Consider the following 17,570-nt stretch of genomic DNA (forward strand, 5'->3'; position numbering starts at 1 on the left):
CTCCCGGAAGAGCCCACACACAGCAAGAGAACACCCACCACCGTGCTTCATTCGGTTACGAAAGTCATAGGTAGCTACTTTTTTTATGTTCAATATCAATTTGGATATTTATTCAATTAGCGATTTATTGATAGTAATGTCACAGCTCGCAGAAGATCGCTTACGCAAAAGCTGCACGTGCTTGCGACTCTTTAGCTACTCCCAAGAAACACCCTCAGGAATTTGAACAATCTGAACAAAGTCTGTAAAGGATGCCATAATACTCTATAGGTACTCAAGATGAACAGGAGATTGGTCAAAACTGTTTTGTCCTCTTTAAAAAGTATAATCAATGACCCTGCATTTTTATTCTGGACCACATGGGGGGGCTATTGAGTGATCGGTTAAAGTTTTTAGTTCCAAATTTTTTTTTTTTATAATAAGCTGTTCTCTGCAGGATCATATATTCCTCTCTGGTTTGTTGTTGAAGGTGTATAAAATATAAAAAATGTTGTTTTACCAAAACAGCCTCACTTCAGAGTATGGGGCGTATACAAAAAGGCACCATATTGACTGCAGAGCGCACTCTTTTAGGAGTTTTATTAATATTTGTATTATGTATAAGTTATCCCAGCATAGTTATTGTATTCATTGTGTGATCCCTGCATGCACTTGAGTATAGCTTCCAAATGATGGGAAATCTGGCCCCATAACATAACTTCGGATCTTTTCAGGTCTCCAACCAGGGTAACCCAGGAGATTACGGTTTTCCTGGGGATTTAAAATGATGACAAAATTGTGTTTTTGTGCAAATACTACAGGAAAGATAACACAAAAGTATAAATGGTTTTTGAACCATTCTAGTTTTTGACTGTTCTGCCTGACCTTTCTTCATAATGTCCAGCTTTTCTTGTTTGTATGTATTTGAAGCTACAGGGCACGACCCTGCTGGTTTTGAAGGCCCTTCCTTTGACCTGCTAGATAATTATATAATATAATAACTATATAATAATTTATATATAATGAAAAGCTGAATAATTAAGAATATAGACTACAATAATTGAATACATATTTATATTCATTCAGGCCATTGATTCTGATAGTGATTAGGCCAGCAGAGAAGGCCTTGCTGGCCCACCACTGAAATTATTACCTGGTACAGGTGCACAAATGTTCCTAATAAAATGTCCGTTAAGTGTCCAGTCCTTGCTTATTCAACGTGATCCACGTGTCAGCAAAGAGCTCTGTCTTAGAGGCTGATTAATTCCCATAGCTTTTTAGGGATTAGGGACACATTCAAGCTGTTCCTATCGAGTCAATTCAAAGAATCGATTCTTTCGGACACTTCACCTCACAATCCAAGTTCGCTTTCCTTTTCATTCCTTGTTCATGAACTTGTTTCGGATCGACACTGAGTCAAGACAGAAGACGCATGCACATCTTGGACACGAGGAGACCGGATGCACTGAGATGGAACGGAGGAGGGTCTCGCGAACCGATTCGCTCGGAAAGAGTCGCCCAATCGGTTCGCCCTCGGACAGCGATCAGAGCGCGAGCGTGTTTTATTGATATTCCTGGTTGAGCCTGTGAGAGAAATGTGTCAAAAGAAGGAAATTTAGCAAAGGAAGAAGATTCCAGAACAGCAACAGACTTCCTTCCAACGAAATACACGTAAGCTCGACTGAATTGCATGCATTTTTTTTTTTTATTGGAGGAAAAAAAAATATTTGTGTTGATGCTGCTGGAATATTAGAGATCTTTCCCATGCAGGAATGCAGGAAAAAAACATCCGGGATATATTTGCATGCATCACTGCAATGTTTTCCAGAAGCCATTTTTATTTTGCATGCATGCCAGAATGCTTTCATTTTCTTACTATGGATCGCCGAGCTCGCGCATGGCTTGACCGCAATTGTTTACCTCACACGGTAAACAACAACAACAAACAACACTCCTTCGCGCTTACGTAACAACCTCAAGCGGTTGCATCGACATGCATGTCCAAATAAAAACACATGTTCTTTCTTACTGTATGAACATAACGAGCAGTTATCTATGCATGCATATTCATAAGGGCGATTTACATGAAAATGAACACACGTGAATGACACGTGCCGTACATCGATGAATGGTGAATATTAGCCCGATTTGAGAAACATGCATTCTTGATAAACCTGGCAAAAAATGGCATCATTTAGTATTCAGGCTTGGTGTTAAATAATCACACAGTCAAGTCTAATATTAATAAAAAACTGCAAAGAAATCATCTGTCTAACAGGTGAAATTTGCAAGTCTTGAAATTCTTGTTTATCTGTACATTATGAAATACATTAAGGGTGTGTAAATGGTGAATAAAAAATCCATGAAAGTAGTTTGGACTGCATTTCTTGATTCAGATTTTGATAAACACAGACATACAAGTAAACAATGGTTTGTATTATTGTATTATAATAGTATTATTAAGGCAAGCTTTGTAGCTTAATGCAGTTGTGAATGAGTTTTATGACTATTCAGGTCTGGGTTGCAATACATCGGCTTGGAAACTCACTAACACACTGATTCGAGCTTTTTTGCATAACCAAAGTGTGAGCTGCTTTTATTGAGAGGAAAACATTTTGCATTGTGAAGTTGTTCTGTGTGGGCCGGTAGTCTAAATATACCAGATCTTTTTTAATCCACTTTTTTCATCTCAGTCAAGTCCCACCTTCCTACTGATTCTCCTTTTTTAATTGTCAAGAGCCGATACTCATCTGATTCACATCTGGCAGATGCTGCATCTTTACAAACTGCTCTCGCAGCATAGGTGGCTCAATTCGAGTTCCAACTTATTCTGTATACATGCTACCAGGCGCCTGTGACTGACTTGTCTGATTGACAGTGATGAAATAAAACACAATTAAACTCCCACAGACTCCCAGGCAGGGACAGGCGTCACTGGATTGTAAACTGCTGATGGAAGAGTAAAAACCTTAGACAGACTCTAGTTTATTTCTAAACATATATCTGTTTATCTCTCTCTCTATTTTTTTATCCAGAGTGTTCATTACACTAGACTAACAGCAGGTTCTGGAGTATTTTCAAACCCATATTGCTCTGCAGGGACGCCCAGACAGTCCAAAATCTTACTCTGAACAGCTGGAAGCTGAGAGAGAAAAACATTTGGGCCATCTGGGGGGGTCTTTGTTTCCCAAAACAACAACAAGAGCTGGATTTAATAACGAAAATTAATGACTTCTTAATCACAGTTCATCAGTTCATAGTGTTGCTTGGGTGAATCCTCAAATCTGGTTCCTCTGACAGATTCTCAAATCGCTAATATATCGTTCATTTGGAAACTATTCAAATCAGCATTCACACTTTTCAATTTTGTTACGTTGCAGCCTGGTTAATACTTTTAATCATGCAGATTGATTTTCCCCCTCATTTATCTAAACTCAGCTCTAGAAATGTCTGTACCATTTTTATAATAATAAAAACCTGAAATATTGCATGTACATAAGTATTCAGTCCCTTTGCAACAACACTTGAAATTTAGTTCAGCTGCCTCCCATTTCTTAAAATTGTTGCTGAAATGTTTCTCCACCTTGATTGGGGTCCGCCTGTGAAAAAGCTTATTGTTTGATTGACATGATTTGGAAAGACACACACCTCTCTATAGAATGCCTGGTAGCTGAAAATGCATACCGGAACAGAAACCAAGGCATGAGGTCAAAGGAACTGCATGCAGAGGTCCGAGACAGGATCGTTTTAAGGCAAAGATCTGGAGAAGGACGGGGAAAAAACTGCTGCTGCACTGAAGATTCCAAAGAGCACAGTAGAATCCATAATATTCAAATGGAAAAAGTGTGGCATACATATATATATATATATATATATATATATATATATATATATATATATATATATATATATTTATATAAAATAGAGAGAGACTGACTGTTGTAGCTGCTATGACAGTGATTAGAGGAACTAACTTTCACAGATGTTCTAGAAAACTAGACAATACATGAAAATAAATACAATATGCTATTCTTCATTTGAAAAATATGTTTATGTTCAATTAGAGAAATAAATAACTGCAGGATGCTGGAAAATATACGCTTGGGTGGCCCAAAGTCGTGGTTTAATCCAAGAGTTTCCAGGTTTTTATTCCAACCCATCAGCCAAATCTAATGGTCTACTAAGAGCCAAGATCAACTAATCAAACAAGGTGTGGTTTCTACTTGATTGGAATGAAAATATGCTTCATTCTCTTGCTTAATCTTCTGGTTTGAGTTTCTGGTGTAATTTTCTGGTTTAAACCTCTGCATACATAAAGGCTGCATTGCTCAGGAAGATTCTGTATAGTTAGGTTGTGGGTTTAAATCCCAGTCCTGCTCTGGTATGTTCTGGTATTGATTATTTTATAAGTTCCTTAGTATGAAAGTCTTTGCAAAATAAATGTAAAAACAACAACAAAACCCCACAGCTAATCAAGTCCCAGCATGAACGTCATCATGAATTTGTTTGAATTTCAGTGGAGTTTGATACATGGTGTGTCTCAGGTGGTCATGGAGTCATATCAGGGCAATGTTCCAGGCTGTTTGGTAATGGACATATGTAGAAACCAAGAAAAAAAATTATTAATAGAAAATTTCTTACATGCAGCATAAAGTGTAAAGAGTCAGAGGATGTGTCTGCATTCACACCCTAACTGTGTGGAGTCGTACTTACCTCAGCTGATTAATGGCTCGTATTGTAAGGGCATCGTGGCCTGCACTTTCTCATAAGACATAGAGAGAGAAGGAAAGAGAGAGAGAGAGAGAGAGAGAGAGAGAGAGAGAGAGGAAGACTAAATTGCCTGTGAATTTCTTTGTTTTTTAACTGATGCCAAAGACGTGTCTGTAGTCCGTCACCTGTGCACAAATTCAACAAGATGGAGTTCATAAACCACTTTTAAAGAGGATAAGGACAATCTGCCAATATTTCATAGAAATAAAATATTCCGGTTTAAAAATTAATCAACAAAAAAATCCACATATAACCACTATCTGGATGATTATTCTCTGTTTCTGTCTCTGGTTTTATACCTTCTATATCACAGTGTCATATTAGGATGATGCAATGGTCTATTCTGTGTGTTGGTTGGCATCTCTGTGGTCACTTGGCATGGCATCATGATCACAGATGCCAGGCTGAGACACTGCACCCACGCCCGCCTCTCTTCCTCTTTACCTCATACATCAGCGGCGTAGCCCCACCCCCGCTGCTCGCTGCTTCCACTGCTGCTATAAATAGTTGATGTTTTAAATACGGCAATTTATTGTGTAAGCATCGATCCGTGCGGAGCATCTCCAGAAGCCGAGTGCATGTAAGCATGCGCCGATGCACCGATCGGCGCGCAGATTCCTGTCATTCTCCTGAGATCTGCTCTCTTTCACTGCTCCTTATCCCTCTCACACTATCTCCCTTTCCGTGGAGAGAAAAAGGGCCTGTTAAGTTTATTTTTGAGAAGAATCGCATAAAAGAAAGCATGTGGGGTTTCATCTATTTCTCAATCAATAAAATATGATGGTAGATGCGCCATATAAACAGGTTATTGGTTAGTTTCTTTGAGAAGACATTAATTTAGCATTTCCAGAAGGAGTCTCCAGTGTCAGTGCAGTCAGGGAGGTGAAGATATAGCTAAGCTTTAAAATGGTTTCCAGAGAGAAAAGAGAAGCTGCTCAGAGAACTGCATTCGACGTCACACTTAGTGTTTCATTCCATAAAATTCTATTTGTATGGCACTTTTAACAACGGACGTTGTCTCAAAGCAGCTTTACAGAGCTTTATTAAAGCGGTAATAAAAGAATAAGTTCTTTCCTTATCGCTGTGATTTTGTCCCTAATGAGCGAACCAGTGGTGACTCTGGCATGGAAAAACTCCCTGAGATGACATGAGGAAGGAACCTTAAGAGGAACCAGATTTAAAAAGGAACCCAACCTCATCCGGGTGCCACCGAATGTCCATTCACTGCAGTTCATCATTGTAAAGGTGTGCAGTGAAAGGTGTTCAAATGCAATCTGTGGTCCTGAGAATGTTAACATTAACAACAGTCCAAATCCTTTTGGTTTTTCAGATGCATGTTCTTTTTGTTTCTATGTGACAATCTAGGGTAATGTAAACGTATGAAGATAGCATTAATAGCATTAATAACAGCTTTACACACTCTTGGCATCGGGACACTTCGTTTTTCCAAACATTCAGCTGAGATATTTTGCTATTTCTCTTGTAAAACTTGACAATTGTTCTTTGCGAGTTAAACATTTCTTTTTTACCTTGCGATCCAGTTAATCCCAGAGCAGTTCAATAGGATTAAGGTGCAGTGACTGGGCAGGCCAGACAAATGTTTGCTTTCTAAATAACTTACAGAGCTCGGATGTATGCTTTGGGTCATTGTCTTGTATGGTGAAGTCGGTTCCAATGAGATGCAGTCCAGATGGAATTGCATGGTGTTGAAGTATGGAATGGTAGCCATGTTGGTTTCTTTAACCTGGAATAAGTCTCCAGACGTCCCTGCTCCAAAACAACCCAAAACATTAAGCTTTCACCTCCATGTCGGACTGTGGGTGTGAGGCAGTCTGCTAACATCCTCTCTCCTGTTCTCCGTCTTATATATATATAAAATTATCTGAATGTTTGATGATGTAATGCTAACCTGGTAGCTATAAGCATTCCTTTATTAGTATCCTTTATTAAAGCTATATTAGCTTTGTAGGCCCGGCACAAACTAAAAAAGAAATGTTAACTGTGTACATTTAAATCTTTGGCTGAATTCTTCCATTAAAAATAATAAGGATTGTTAAATGAAGTGCGTTATTTGTGACTTCTGGCCTTTCGTCACCTGTGACAGTTGGCGATGTCGCTCTCTGTCCGCACGTGTGTGTGTGTGAGTGTGTGTGTGTTGAGCGCACAATAAACCCACAGTGTCTCCCTGACTGAATGCTAGTTTTGTCAGCTACTAATAAAGGTTCGTTTCTTAGGACAATGAGCTGTAATGCATCAAGCTCTTCAATAGGGACGTCTTTAAGTGGGCCTCGAGGGTGCCCTTGTACATTGATTGGACTTATGGAGCTCACTTTAAGTCCATCGAGCTGTGTGTTTGCGTGACAGATGCCGATTTGAGCTTGTGAGGCGACCGGTTTCAGCCTGCAGGAGCACGACAAGCCTAAGCGACACGACGTGAGTGAGAACATGAGATTATGCGTACGTGAAGGCTGGAGATCTTCGAAAAAAACTTCTCCCAGTAGCTAAACTGTGGTTTGTGACAGTTTCAGTGCTGCAGTGCTGAAAGGGCAGAGAATATCTTTGTTTCCTGTTTTTTTTTCTTTCATGGCAGCACGGCGTCTCTGAGGTTGTGCACGTTGCGATGTCGGGTGCTATGGGAGCCACTGTGAGGTGAGCGACGTCTTGCTTAAGTGGCTGCGATCGCAGAAAACAGAACATGATTCAGTGCTCGTCATGCGCTCTTCCTTCCTTTGTAAGCTTGTGCCAGGTGATTTGACACTTTTATGATGATAACGCTAACAGCAATAAAGCCTTGCAGTTGTCTGCGCGATCAAAGTGTCACTTGTGTGATTTCTGCCAAAACGTAAGCAATGACTGAACAGTCTTATTGACAGTTGCGTTACATTTATGGGGCTGTTATACATACCTTCAGAAGAACGGTTTTGTTTTTTATTACGTTATTACATGTTAGAAACTATGAGATGATAAAAATAGCATTGGAAATGAAATAAGTATGGAACTAAACACTTGGAGGTGTCCTGTGATAGGAAAATCAATAAATGGCCGTGTGGTGTGATGATGGCCCATACGTGAGGTCGCAGCTTTTACACCAAACTGTACTATTTACTGATAACAAAACACAGAAGTCATGATTCATATCATATGTATAGCTTATTTACGTGGCCACTATTTATATAGTTTTTAGTTTAATGTCTGGACAAGGTCATTTCTCTTAGCACTTGCTATGCAGCAGCTAGAATGCTAGCAGCTAGACTGATTACAATAAAAAAAACGAGTTTTCAACAGTTGCTCAAGCTAATAGACCTATTCTGTATGATCACCTTCTCATTATTGAGAATTGAAGTTTTGTGCTTTAACTTCCCTGAAAAGTGCAATCCAGGGGTGTATGACGCTCGTCTGGTAGATCAACACTTTTAGCTTGAAATGTGCAGGATATTCAAACAAATGCAAAACAAAGTCGATGTGAATGAGTGACATTTGCACCTTATTGAAAGAAAAAACAAATACAGTAAACGATAAAATAAACAGTATAGTTCCAGCTCCTGTTGTATTTGAACCCACTATTTATTGATGCTTAATTTGTTGTAAAATTTGTTGTAATGCTGTTAGGTGCCTCGAAACAATAATATTCGGAATAATATTTAGGTGCTTTGAATTAATAATATTCGCAGGTGCACTGAAACCCATTTACACTCAAATCCTGTACAAACACTGAATACGTGTTGGCATGACATCTTTTGACGCATTATTCTATGTAAAATTAAAATTCCACTTCTCTTAAAAATCTTCAAATCTGCATCATCAGTATTTTTGTATTAAAATTACAATTAGAATTCTACACAGTAAATATGCTTTTATTTATTTCTCGATGCTGACTTTGCAGATTTGTTGTGAAATTTGCTCAAATGCTGGCCTGATCCGTACCCCTAACCGCAAATTTCAATATGAATGCATGTGAATTGCGACCACCAGTGCAATCAACACAGCAGCAGACTGGATGCTGTGGTGTGTCGTCGCTACGTCCTGAATATGATTTCCTTAAGCTAAAAAGCCCTGATTTGTTTGTGGCTGATTTTCTTGCAGTATGAGGTGCAGATTTGTTTGCACTCGAATTTTCATACGTTACAAGCCATTTCTCTGGTTTGAGTCTGACTGAAAGTGTTCCTTTTTTCATTTCCAACGAATAATGGTTTGGTCGTGAGCTAAGTCTTGACCTTTTTCTGAGGTAATCTGAGGTAAAATTTAATTATTATTACATTGTCCTCTTTGTATATGTGTCAAAAATCTAATGAATGAAGTGGATTATATTGTACAACATTGTAATAGAAAAGATTATATTGTAATATATTGCAAAGGATGTAAATTTTGTTGCAAGCAGCAAGCAGTGGCATGTGCAGCACTAAGCACTTGTCATAAAGCGGCCCAGCTTGCTTTTGTGGTAATAGTGAATGTGAAAGTGAAAATCTGTCTGGCAGTGCCGTACTTTGTTCTTTGAGACGGCACAATCTGAAAACAGGATCTGTGCCGTTACAGCTGCACGGGGAACGAGAGACAAGACGCTAAGCTGAGCCACGCTGACAGGAGGACAGAAAGTGAAAGGGGACACCTAGGGCTAAGGTAAGACGCTTTTATTGTGCGTTATTTGATTTGCTTTAATTGTGTATGTGTGTGCATGTGAAACCAGCATTTTTCGAACTAACACTAGGTCGACATAGTTTACATTCTCTCACCACAGCAGCAGTAAGCAATGATAACAATGGGGTTATAAATGTCGTTTGCAATGGCACTGGCAAGTCTCATTACGAATGCCATCATGTGTCCACTGTAGCCCCTCAGTGGTTTCAGTCATCGCAAAGGGGAAAATGCTTGACATGCCAGGAGTGTCCATCTGTTTACGCTCAGATCGCTACACAGATTATTCCATATCATAAATAGCCTATAAATAGCAGCTCACCGCATTGCCGCAGCATTTTAGCACTTCTGGTCATTCAGGCAGATCACTGCAGAGGCTGGCTCATATTACAAGCAATATAGTGGTCATTTGGTTATATTAATTTCTTTATGATTTGACACAAAAAAAAAGCAAAAAAACAAAAACAAAACAAGAATAAATCATATTCGTGAGGCTTATCATGGAAGCAAAAGTACAAAAATGACTATCCTAGCAGCACGAACCCCGTAGGACTGAAATGAGTCATGGTTGTTTATTGGTTCGTTCTTCATGATGAGTAAGAAAGGCTTGATGAAGTGCTACGTCTGCTGCTTCTGTATTTTTGAACAGTGATACTGTTTGTGTTTGTTCAATGAGGAGGGAGTGGACCAGTGTTAAATGCATTTAACAAATAGTCCTGAGAGTTAAAATTCTGCAGCCAGGTGTCCAAAGTGATTGTGTGTAGAAAGGATGATATCGTGCTATCCAAATCTAATCCAACTCCCATAAAAACAACAGGCTGCCATTACCGGACCCTTGAGCATGGAGCATAATCCTCAGTTGTAGAAATTAGGCCAAAAAATTTGTTTGAGCATGGTGTTCATCTTTCTGCTTTTTAATACAGAACAGTATGATGGTTGGTTAGTGATCTAATGAAGAGGAGGTCGTAGCTTAGTGGTTAAGGCTTTGGGTTACTGATAGAAAGGTCAGAGGAGTCTTTGTAAATGGGTCATTGTAGGGCAAGAAGAGTTGTTCCTGCAATGATGTAACGTGTAATGAAAAACTAGAGTACAAAGGCTTGCAACACAGCCAATCAATGAATAGGGAACATGTCATCTTATTAAATTACACTGATATTGAAATATGGTTAGATATAATTATACTGATCTATTTAGGTAAACTTGTATTCAGGTAGCCCCACACAAGCCCTGGTATTGCCAAGCTGCCACTCTTGGGGCCCCCCTAAGCAAGGCCCTTAACCCTCTGTACTCTGGAGGTGCTGTATCATGGCTGACCCTACGCTCTGACCCCAGCTTCTTAAAATCGCAGGGACATGCGAAGAAAGAATGTCCTGTAATGTAAATGTGACGATCATAAAGCACCTTTCTTTCTATGCCCTCTTGAGATCGTTTGCTGTTGCTGTTGTGCGACATTAGACTCGGGTGCCATGTTGGAACTGGATACAGCTGAATACACATTTCTGAGGTTGATTTGTAAAGCAAATCTTTTGCAGGGTGCAGGAACGTGGCAGTATGTTCTGTGATTGGTATCACAATGGTGGCTGAGTGATTGAGACCAGAAGTTTCAGTCAGAAGAATGATTCAGCAAACTGCCTTTGTCAGGCCCTTAACCCTCAACTGTAGGGGAACCATAGCACAACAGACTCTCTGCGCTGACCCTAGTTCTGAAAAAGAGACGTTCACTGTGCATTTAGATGTGACTTTCTGTCTTCCTTTCAGCATCATGGAAGATTTCAAAGTTCAGAGCGCTAAGCATCCCACGCCAAACAGCACACCCCTACGCGCTCGCACCGAGCACTCTAGAGAGCGATCCAAGCGCCTCTCCACAGAGTCAAACGGGTCGAGTGAAGGGGCAGCCGGGGCGAAGACGCCTGTTGAGCTCACGCCGCTTGAAGAGGCTTTCCGACGCTTCGCCATCCACGGCGACACTCGAGCCACCGGCAAGGACATGCACGGCAAGAACTGGTCCAAACTGTGCAAGGACTGTGAGGTCATAGACGGCAAAAGCATCACCCTCACAGATGTGGACATCGTCTTCACAAAAGTCAAGTAAGTTTCATGTCTCATTGGATCCGCTTGTTAAACAAAAGGCACATCCTGCTGTTAATGCATGACGATTCTGTTTTTGCGGACCTCTAATCTGGTGAACAGTATAATGGAATTACAGTCTTGAAGAAAAAGGACATTTGTATAAAATATGTAAATTATAAAAGAAAGCTGTCCTTTAAAGAAAGTATGACTCTGACTTACGATGGAGATGTTTTCCGATGACAACGGAAAAAAATATCGTCTAATTATCGTTATCGATAAAATCCCTCCAAAAATATTGAAATATAATTTTTTTGTCAATATCCCACACTCCTACCATTCTGTATGAACTTTAATGTGACAGCGGGTTTGTGAACGAGCGGCGGTTTGCGAGTGGATGGCGGAGCCGGATAAAAAGAGGCGTAAGAAGCACACCTGTAGCTGATTAGACAAATTAGTGCTCTGTTTCAGTGTCTGGTGACGCCGATAAAAATTAGTGAGTAACATTGGGCTTTGAAACATCAAAAACACAGAAAAAAATATGTTCTAGAACAGTGGTCCCCAAACCCCGGGCCGCGGACCTGCACCGGTCCATGGGCCAATTGGTACCGTGCCACACAGAAAGAATAAATAACTTACATCATTTCTGTTTTATTTATTATATGATTCTCAACTATATTATATTGTGGAAAATTGCTGGATTATCTCCGCCACACCTGTCTATGACTCACTCTTGATGCATGTCAGGATGCCTCATCAAAAGGTTGGGTACCGCTGCTCTAGAACACAAAGACAACTAGTCTCTGTTGACTGCTGGCGAGAGAGAGGCATCTCACAAGGCGAGAGATGCCGTCGTATCGTACTACATACGGTATAAGCTGCTACATTTGAGTGCCGCATCAAATGTAAAATCTTTTTACAATTTTGTCGTATCACTAAAATCATCGTAAGATCGAAAAATCGTACGTCGATCCTATAAATCTTGCGTTTTGTGAATGTTTCTGGTATGCAGTATATCATGGAGTACACGTTGGTGTTTGAAGTCTCAATCGGTTACTAATTTTTCACAGCAAATATGGACATTATCTCTAGTTTGAATGAGTCCCTGATCAAAGTCAAAGCAGATGCAATCATCCATGATGCTGCGATGGTGCTGCCTCTTGAGCTTCCACTAGTGGTCGCTAATCCTTATAAATAGTTTGCAGTTGCAGCTGATTGTTTGCATTCTGCTGTTTTTTGCATTTATTACAAATATATGCAACTGACTGTCACATTAAATGAAATTTGTTTGCTAGTGTGTTTGAATGGCGGGCAGTGTGAGATCGTTAATTATTTTGAATGTTAAAATAGGTGTCTCTCTTTTTGGGAACAACTGCTCTAGAACATGCTCTTATGTGGAATACACAGAAAAATAATCGAGAAGAAACAATGTTTACAATTATGTCAGGATCACAAGAAAACAACTTTTGTTTTGTTGCTAATCTCAATGAATTATTAAGTGTTTACTGGAGTTCATAGATGGATACGTAAAATCGTAAAATGGTTTAGAGAAAGGTACATGGATTCGTAGACAGGACAATAGAGTCGCATGGGTGGTGGATTGGATTGTAGAGAGGACCACTGAGATGTTCTTGGATGGGTTGATAGATTTGTAGGTGGGTATTTTGGTACATATAGAGGTTTATAGATTAATAGAGTGGTATTCTTAGTAGACTTGTAACTTGTAGGTAGACGGCATGTTATAGATGCATTAGTGGACACTGTATAATCCACTCTTGTTAAATAAATTAAAATGTTGATCCCCATGGGCGTGATGTATTGCTGAACTATTTTCATGTAATCTATCCTTTCTTGTGTTCAGTTAATTTTAAATATCATCACTAATATTTAGGCTGACTTCAAGCTGATGTATAACCCCACCATGGTGTTTAACAGCAAATGTTTCATTAGTTCATTGCTTTCTGTTCACCTAAAAACCTTCAGTGGTGTTGTTTAATGAGATACATGGATGGTTTATCTCTTCCTGTTTGGTGTTGTTTTGTTGAGATGTCTGAGCAGATCTCACAGGAGATCATGTGCAGAGTTTGTTTAAAGCAGGCCTGCCATGGGTGCAGGGCTAATCTTGGTGTAATTCTACTACAACTGTAAGATGTTCTCTGTGCCATATTATACAATTAAGTTATGCCTGCTTGCTTTTCTTTCTTCTCCCATACAGAAAGCAGGCTCATGAAAAACAAACTTATTCTAAATTTTTAGATGTAATAAAGATGTATATTATTATTCCTTAGTTGCCATATTGCAGCTGTCCTATGAGTTTTGCATCAGTTTGAATTGTATGCTATCTAAATCTGTAAATCGACAGGAACTGTTAGCCTTCAGTTTAAAGTTAGCACAGGGAAAAAGTCAGGCATTTCAGTGAGGAACAACTGTGAGGAAAGTGAACCAAGCTTCACAATGTTTTTCCGTGCACCGAAGCTTTTAGGAACTCGGAGTTCCTAGGTGATCTTATGAACAGGCTCTTACATCCAGTCTGCTGCGAAGAGCTGGATCCTATTTGACATTAGGCAGCATGCAGCAGGCAGAGCGGAATGGAGTACTGACGGATCGCCCAAACAAAACCACCCGCTTGCCCGAGAGCTCGGATTCCTAATAAACCAAAAAGGTTTTTACCCGAGCTTGTTGCTATGACAGCTGGGTTACTCAGGGAGACACGGGGCTTCGTAGACTTTTGTTTAGGTGATTCATCACCACAGCAATGGCTGTTTGTGTGTGTGTTACTATGCTCTCTTTTACGCTGATGTTTAAGAAGGAAGCGCTTTTTAGAAAGAACAGGAAGTTCGCATGGAGAACAGGAAAGGAAATCAGGCATCTCGAAATGCTAATAAAGATTAATAGAGAGATGGTGAGTCGTTCTGAAGGTTAAGGACGTTCAGATAGGAGCATTTAAGATTTTATCTGCTCAAACTATTTCCAAAGAACGAAGGGTTCTAATCGTGTAGCGTGTAACGGATTGTTCTCGGACTCGCCGTGTTTGTGTGATCTCACATGGCTGTGTTTATTATCGATTCCATTCTCCTTGGAAATGCTGTTCACAGAGGTGCAGCATTTGTCAGCCTCAGTCGAGCTCCATTATTTTATCAACACCACTAAATAGTATCATATATAATTGTTGGCTACATTAAAAAGTAACCCTTTAAAAAAAGAACCAGTGTTTTACATGAATAAAGCTCAAAGCTGTTGACTTTCAAGTTACTCCTTTAAGTCAAGTTAAAGAAAAGAAGAATGCCAAAGGGAAAAGGACCTACTACAGATTAAGTACATTAAAATTCTTCCACGTAATTCTGTAGGAACAAGACCGCCCGCACCATCACATACAGCCAGTTCAAAGAGGCTCTTTCCGAGTTGGCCAGGAAGCGTTTCAAAGATAAAACCAGCGAGGATGCAGCAGAGGAAGTCTTCAAGATGGTCGAAGGGAAGTCACCAATTATATCTGGAGTCACGGTAATCATAGGAACACATTTACTAAAGTACAGTGATATCAATATGTAAAACATCCTGTGTGAGTGCAACTCATTTTTTGAGTGTAAATATTTAAAGCAACATTATATTCAGATTTTTAAATAGATTTGATTACATTCAAAGTTTATTGCCATTGTGGACCGTTTAATATGAACTGATTTATGTGATCATGATCATTTATCTGTCTTTCTGTGGCCGTTCAGAGAGCCGTGGCCTCGCCCACCGTGTCCCGTCTGACCGACACCACCAAGTTCACAGGTTCTCATAAGGAGCGCTTCGACCAGACAGGTCGCGGGAAAGGCAAAGCGGGCCGCGTTGATTTGGTCAACACGTCTGGTTACGTCTCTGGCTACAAACACGCAGGCTCATACCAGAAGAAAGTTCAGGGCAAACCGCAACAAAAAACAATGTGAGATTTCCACTCGCTCATCAACAGACAAGCCAGGATCATATTTGCCATTTCCGTTTGTTGTATTTTTTGTTTGTTTGTTTGTATGTTTTCTGTGAAAGAGAGTTCCTTTTCCTGCTCTGTTAGAGAACTGGAACAATGTTTACATCGACAGACAAGAGGCGCAGCCAGCTGCTACATTCCTCTCCAAGAATGAAGATTATCATCATACTCGGAAAGTTCAGAAGGGCAGAACAATGTGGAGCACACAGAAATATTACGAAGTCGTGAATGATGATGATGTAAAGATCAACATAGAAAAACACTAAACTGATATTGTTGGTGAAAATTTCTACAATAGTACATAGGGTCTAATCAAAAAGCTTTTTCTGTTACAGGTAGCAGAACGGAGGTAGTGAACCGCTGGGTGTGGACGTATTTGTAGAAGTTCTTCCAGGAACAAGCAAGTTAAAAGACATTGTTAGAAAAGAGGCGCAGATACAAAGTACAGCAAAATATAGTTTAGCTAAGCCACTCTTTAAGGTCATCATCATGGTTATAGCGTTATGTTATACCTGGTACTGCTTTGAAACGGCTCTACATAAAGCTGCTCTCTATTAAAACAGATCACATGCCATTAGTCTTAAAAATATATAATAATATTTATAATTAAGTTAATAATACTTTAATTATTAACTAAGAAAATAAAAATAAAAAAGATTGCAAACCTCAACTTCGCATCAAATACGTCCGATTCACCTAAAAATCGATACCTGTTCATTTTTATCACCTAAAATTCAATAACTATCCATTTTTATTACCTTAAAACATGTTCAACTAGCAATGCATTTCAATTATGGTTGCAAAGGGATGGAAAATATCCGGTACATTTCCAGAAACTTTCCATGGGAACTTCATCTTGGGAATTTTTGAAATTTTCCAAGTTGGAAAATTACCAGAAATGTATGGGAATTAATTTGAAATTTGATGGAATTTATATAAAATGCATCATATGCAAACATAAATAAAAACATTTTCTTTGGTCATCAGCTGACATTCATGCAAACTAAAAAAAAATTGTTAGTATAATTTTGTTGCACAATGGCTTACACACAGCACAAGTAACCTTTAAACAAATTTTATGTAATATTTATGTCATTTATGTGAAAACTCGCCAAGATGGAAATTTTTTGACGTTATTCTGTGTGCAGGATTCAAGAAAAGATTTGGAGGAAGGAATTCACAGTGCATGTAGGGGTACAGTCCCTAAATTCCTGCAGTGAGTGTGCATGTGAAGGATAAATGTGCAGAGTAGAAATTCGACTGAAATTGCATTAAATTTGGTTGTTTATCCTGCAAGATTTTTTTTTTCCCAACCACATTTAAGTTCCCTGTTATAGGCTAACCTGCAATTTTGTTAATTACCAGTTTAATTCCTTTTATTCCCATGGAAAGTTTTCAGTCTTGAAAATTCTTGGAATTTTGCAACCCTAAATTCATTACCAAATTATTTATTTTATTATTTTTCTGTGGATGCCGATATCTACTCGTGGGCACTGCTTTAACATCGGAAATAATGATATCTTAGGACTTTTTGATTAGACCTCATATTGAAGTACATTTTTTTTGTTCTTTTAATTAGACATCATTAAGTGTGGCCTCTTTGCTTTCTGCCATAAAATATATTTTTTTTCTTCATTTTTTTTGTCCTTTCACAATGTTTAATACTGTGTTTTATATGTGCATGTTTTATGGTGTATCTTTGCTTGTGATCAGATTAGACTTGTACAGGTTTGCTTTCTTATCTTTTCAGGGTTTATTTTTTGTATAGGCCTAGTGTGCCCTTTGCAGAATCCATGAGCTGATGTCTACTGATATAAGTGAATTTGTGCATAATGATTGTCGTTAAAAAGTCACCAAATTCGACTAAATAGTCACCCTCTGATTGGTTGTTGCATCACCAATGGTGAGCTAGATTATATCAAATAAATATTTCATATTCGTGCGTTATATAAGGTCGGAAAAAATATTAAGTGTATATAATTGTGTTTTTATGCTAACTTTTGATGGCGTGATACGATACACTGGCTGATACAACACGTTTCTTCTCTGTTGGCACTCGACACAAAAAAAAGAAAGGAAAATAAAAGCACTGAGATTAGACGGCAAGGAGTCAGGAGAGGATTATGTGACAACACAAAGTCTTAGCACAATT

The 17,570-nt window shown here is 39.1% G+C and overlaps 1 protein-coding gene across 6 annotated transcripts; it reads left to right on the top strand.

Annotated features, from left to right (window-relative positions):
* The first annotated feature begins 1,429 nt into the window (after nt 1-1,429).
* Nucleotides 1,430-15,413, top strand: LOC124375257 (tubulin polymerization-promoting protein). Of its 6 annotated transcripts, none has more exons than XM_046833374.1 (6): nt 6,963-7,206; nt 7,340-7,398; nt 9,283-9,366; nt 11,140-11,469; nt 14,796-14,949; nt 15,171-15,413. In XM_046833374.1, exons 1-6 carry the CDS (start codon nt 7,195-7,197, stop codon nt 15,378-15,380), a joined length of 849 nt encoding a protein of 282 aa, XP_046689330.1. In that variant the 5' UTR covers nt 6,963-7,194; the 3' UTR covers nt 15,381-15,413. The 6 variants fall into 6 exon arrangements, with proteins under 6 accessions (XP_046689333.1, XP_046689330.1, XP_046689331.1 ...); XM_046833375.1 differs by having other exon boundaries at nt 6,964-7,182; XM_046833377.1 differs by lacking the exons at nt 6,963-7,206; nt 7,340-7,398 and adding an exon at nt 1,430-1,650.
* The last annotated feature ends 2,157 nt before the right edge of the window (nt 15,414-17,570 follow it).

The sequence above is a fragment of the Silurus meridionalis genome, chromosome 21 (assembly GCF_014805685.1).
Source record: "Silurus meridionalis isolate SWU-2019-XX chromosome 21, ASM1480568v1, whole genome shotgun sequence".
Classification (NCBI taxonomy): domain Eukaryota; kingdom Metazoa; phylum Chordata; class Actinopteri; order Siluriformes; family Siluridae; genus Silurus; species Silurus meridionalis.

Coding starts and splice junctions, on each gene's coding strand:
- LOC124375257 (XM_046833374.1), top strand. Junction 7,399..9,282: donor GCTATGGGAGCCACTGTGAG/GTGAGCGACGTC, acceptor GTGCCGTTACAG/CTGCACGGGGAACGAGAGAC. Junction 9,367..11,139: donor AGGGGACACCTAGGGCTAAG/GTAAGACGCTTT, acceptor TCTTCCTTTCAG/CATCATGGAAGATTTCAAAG.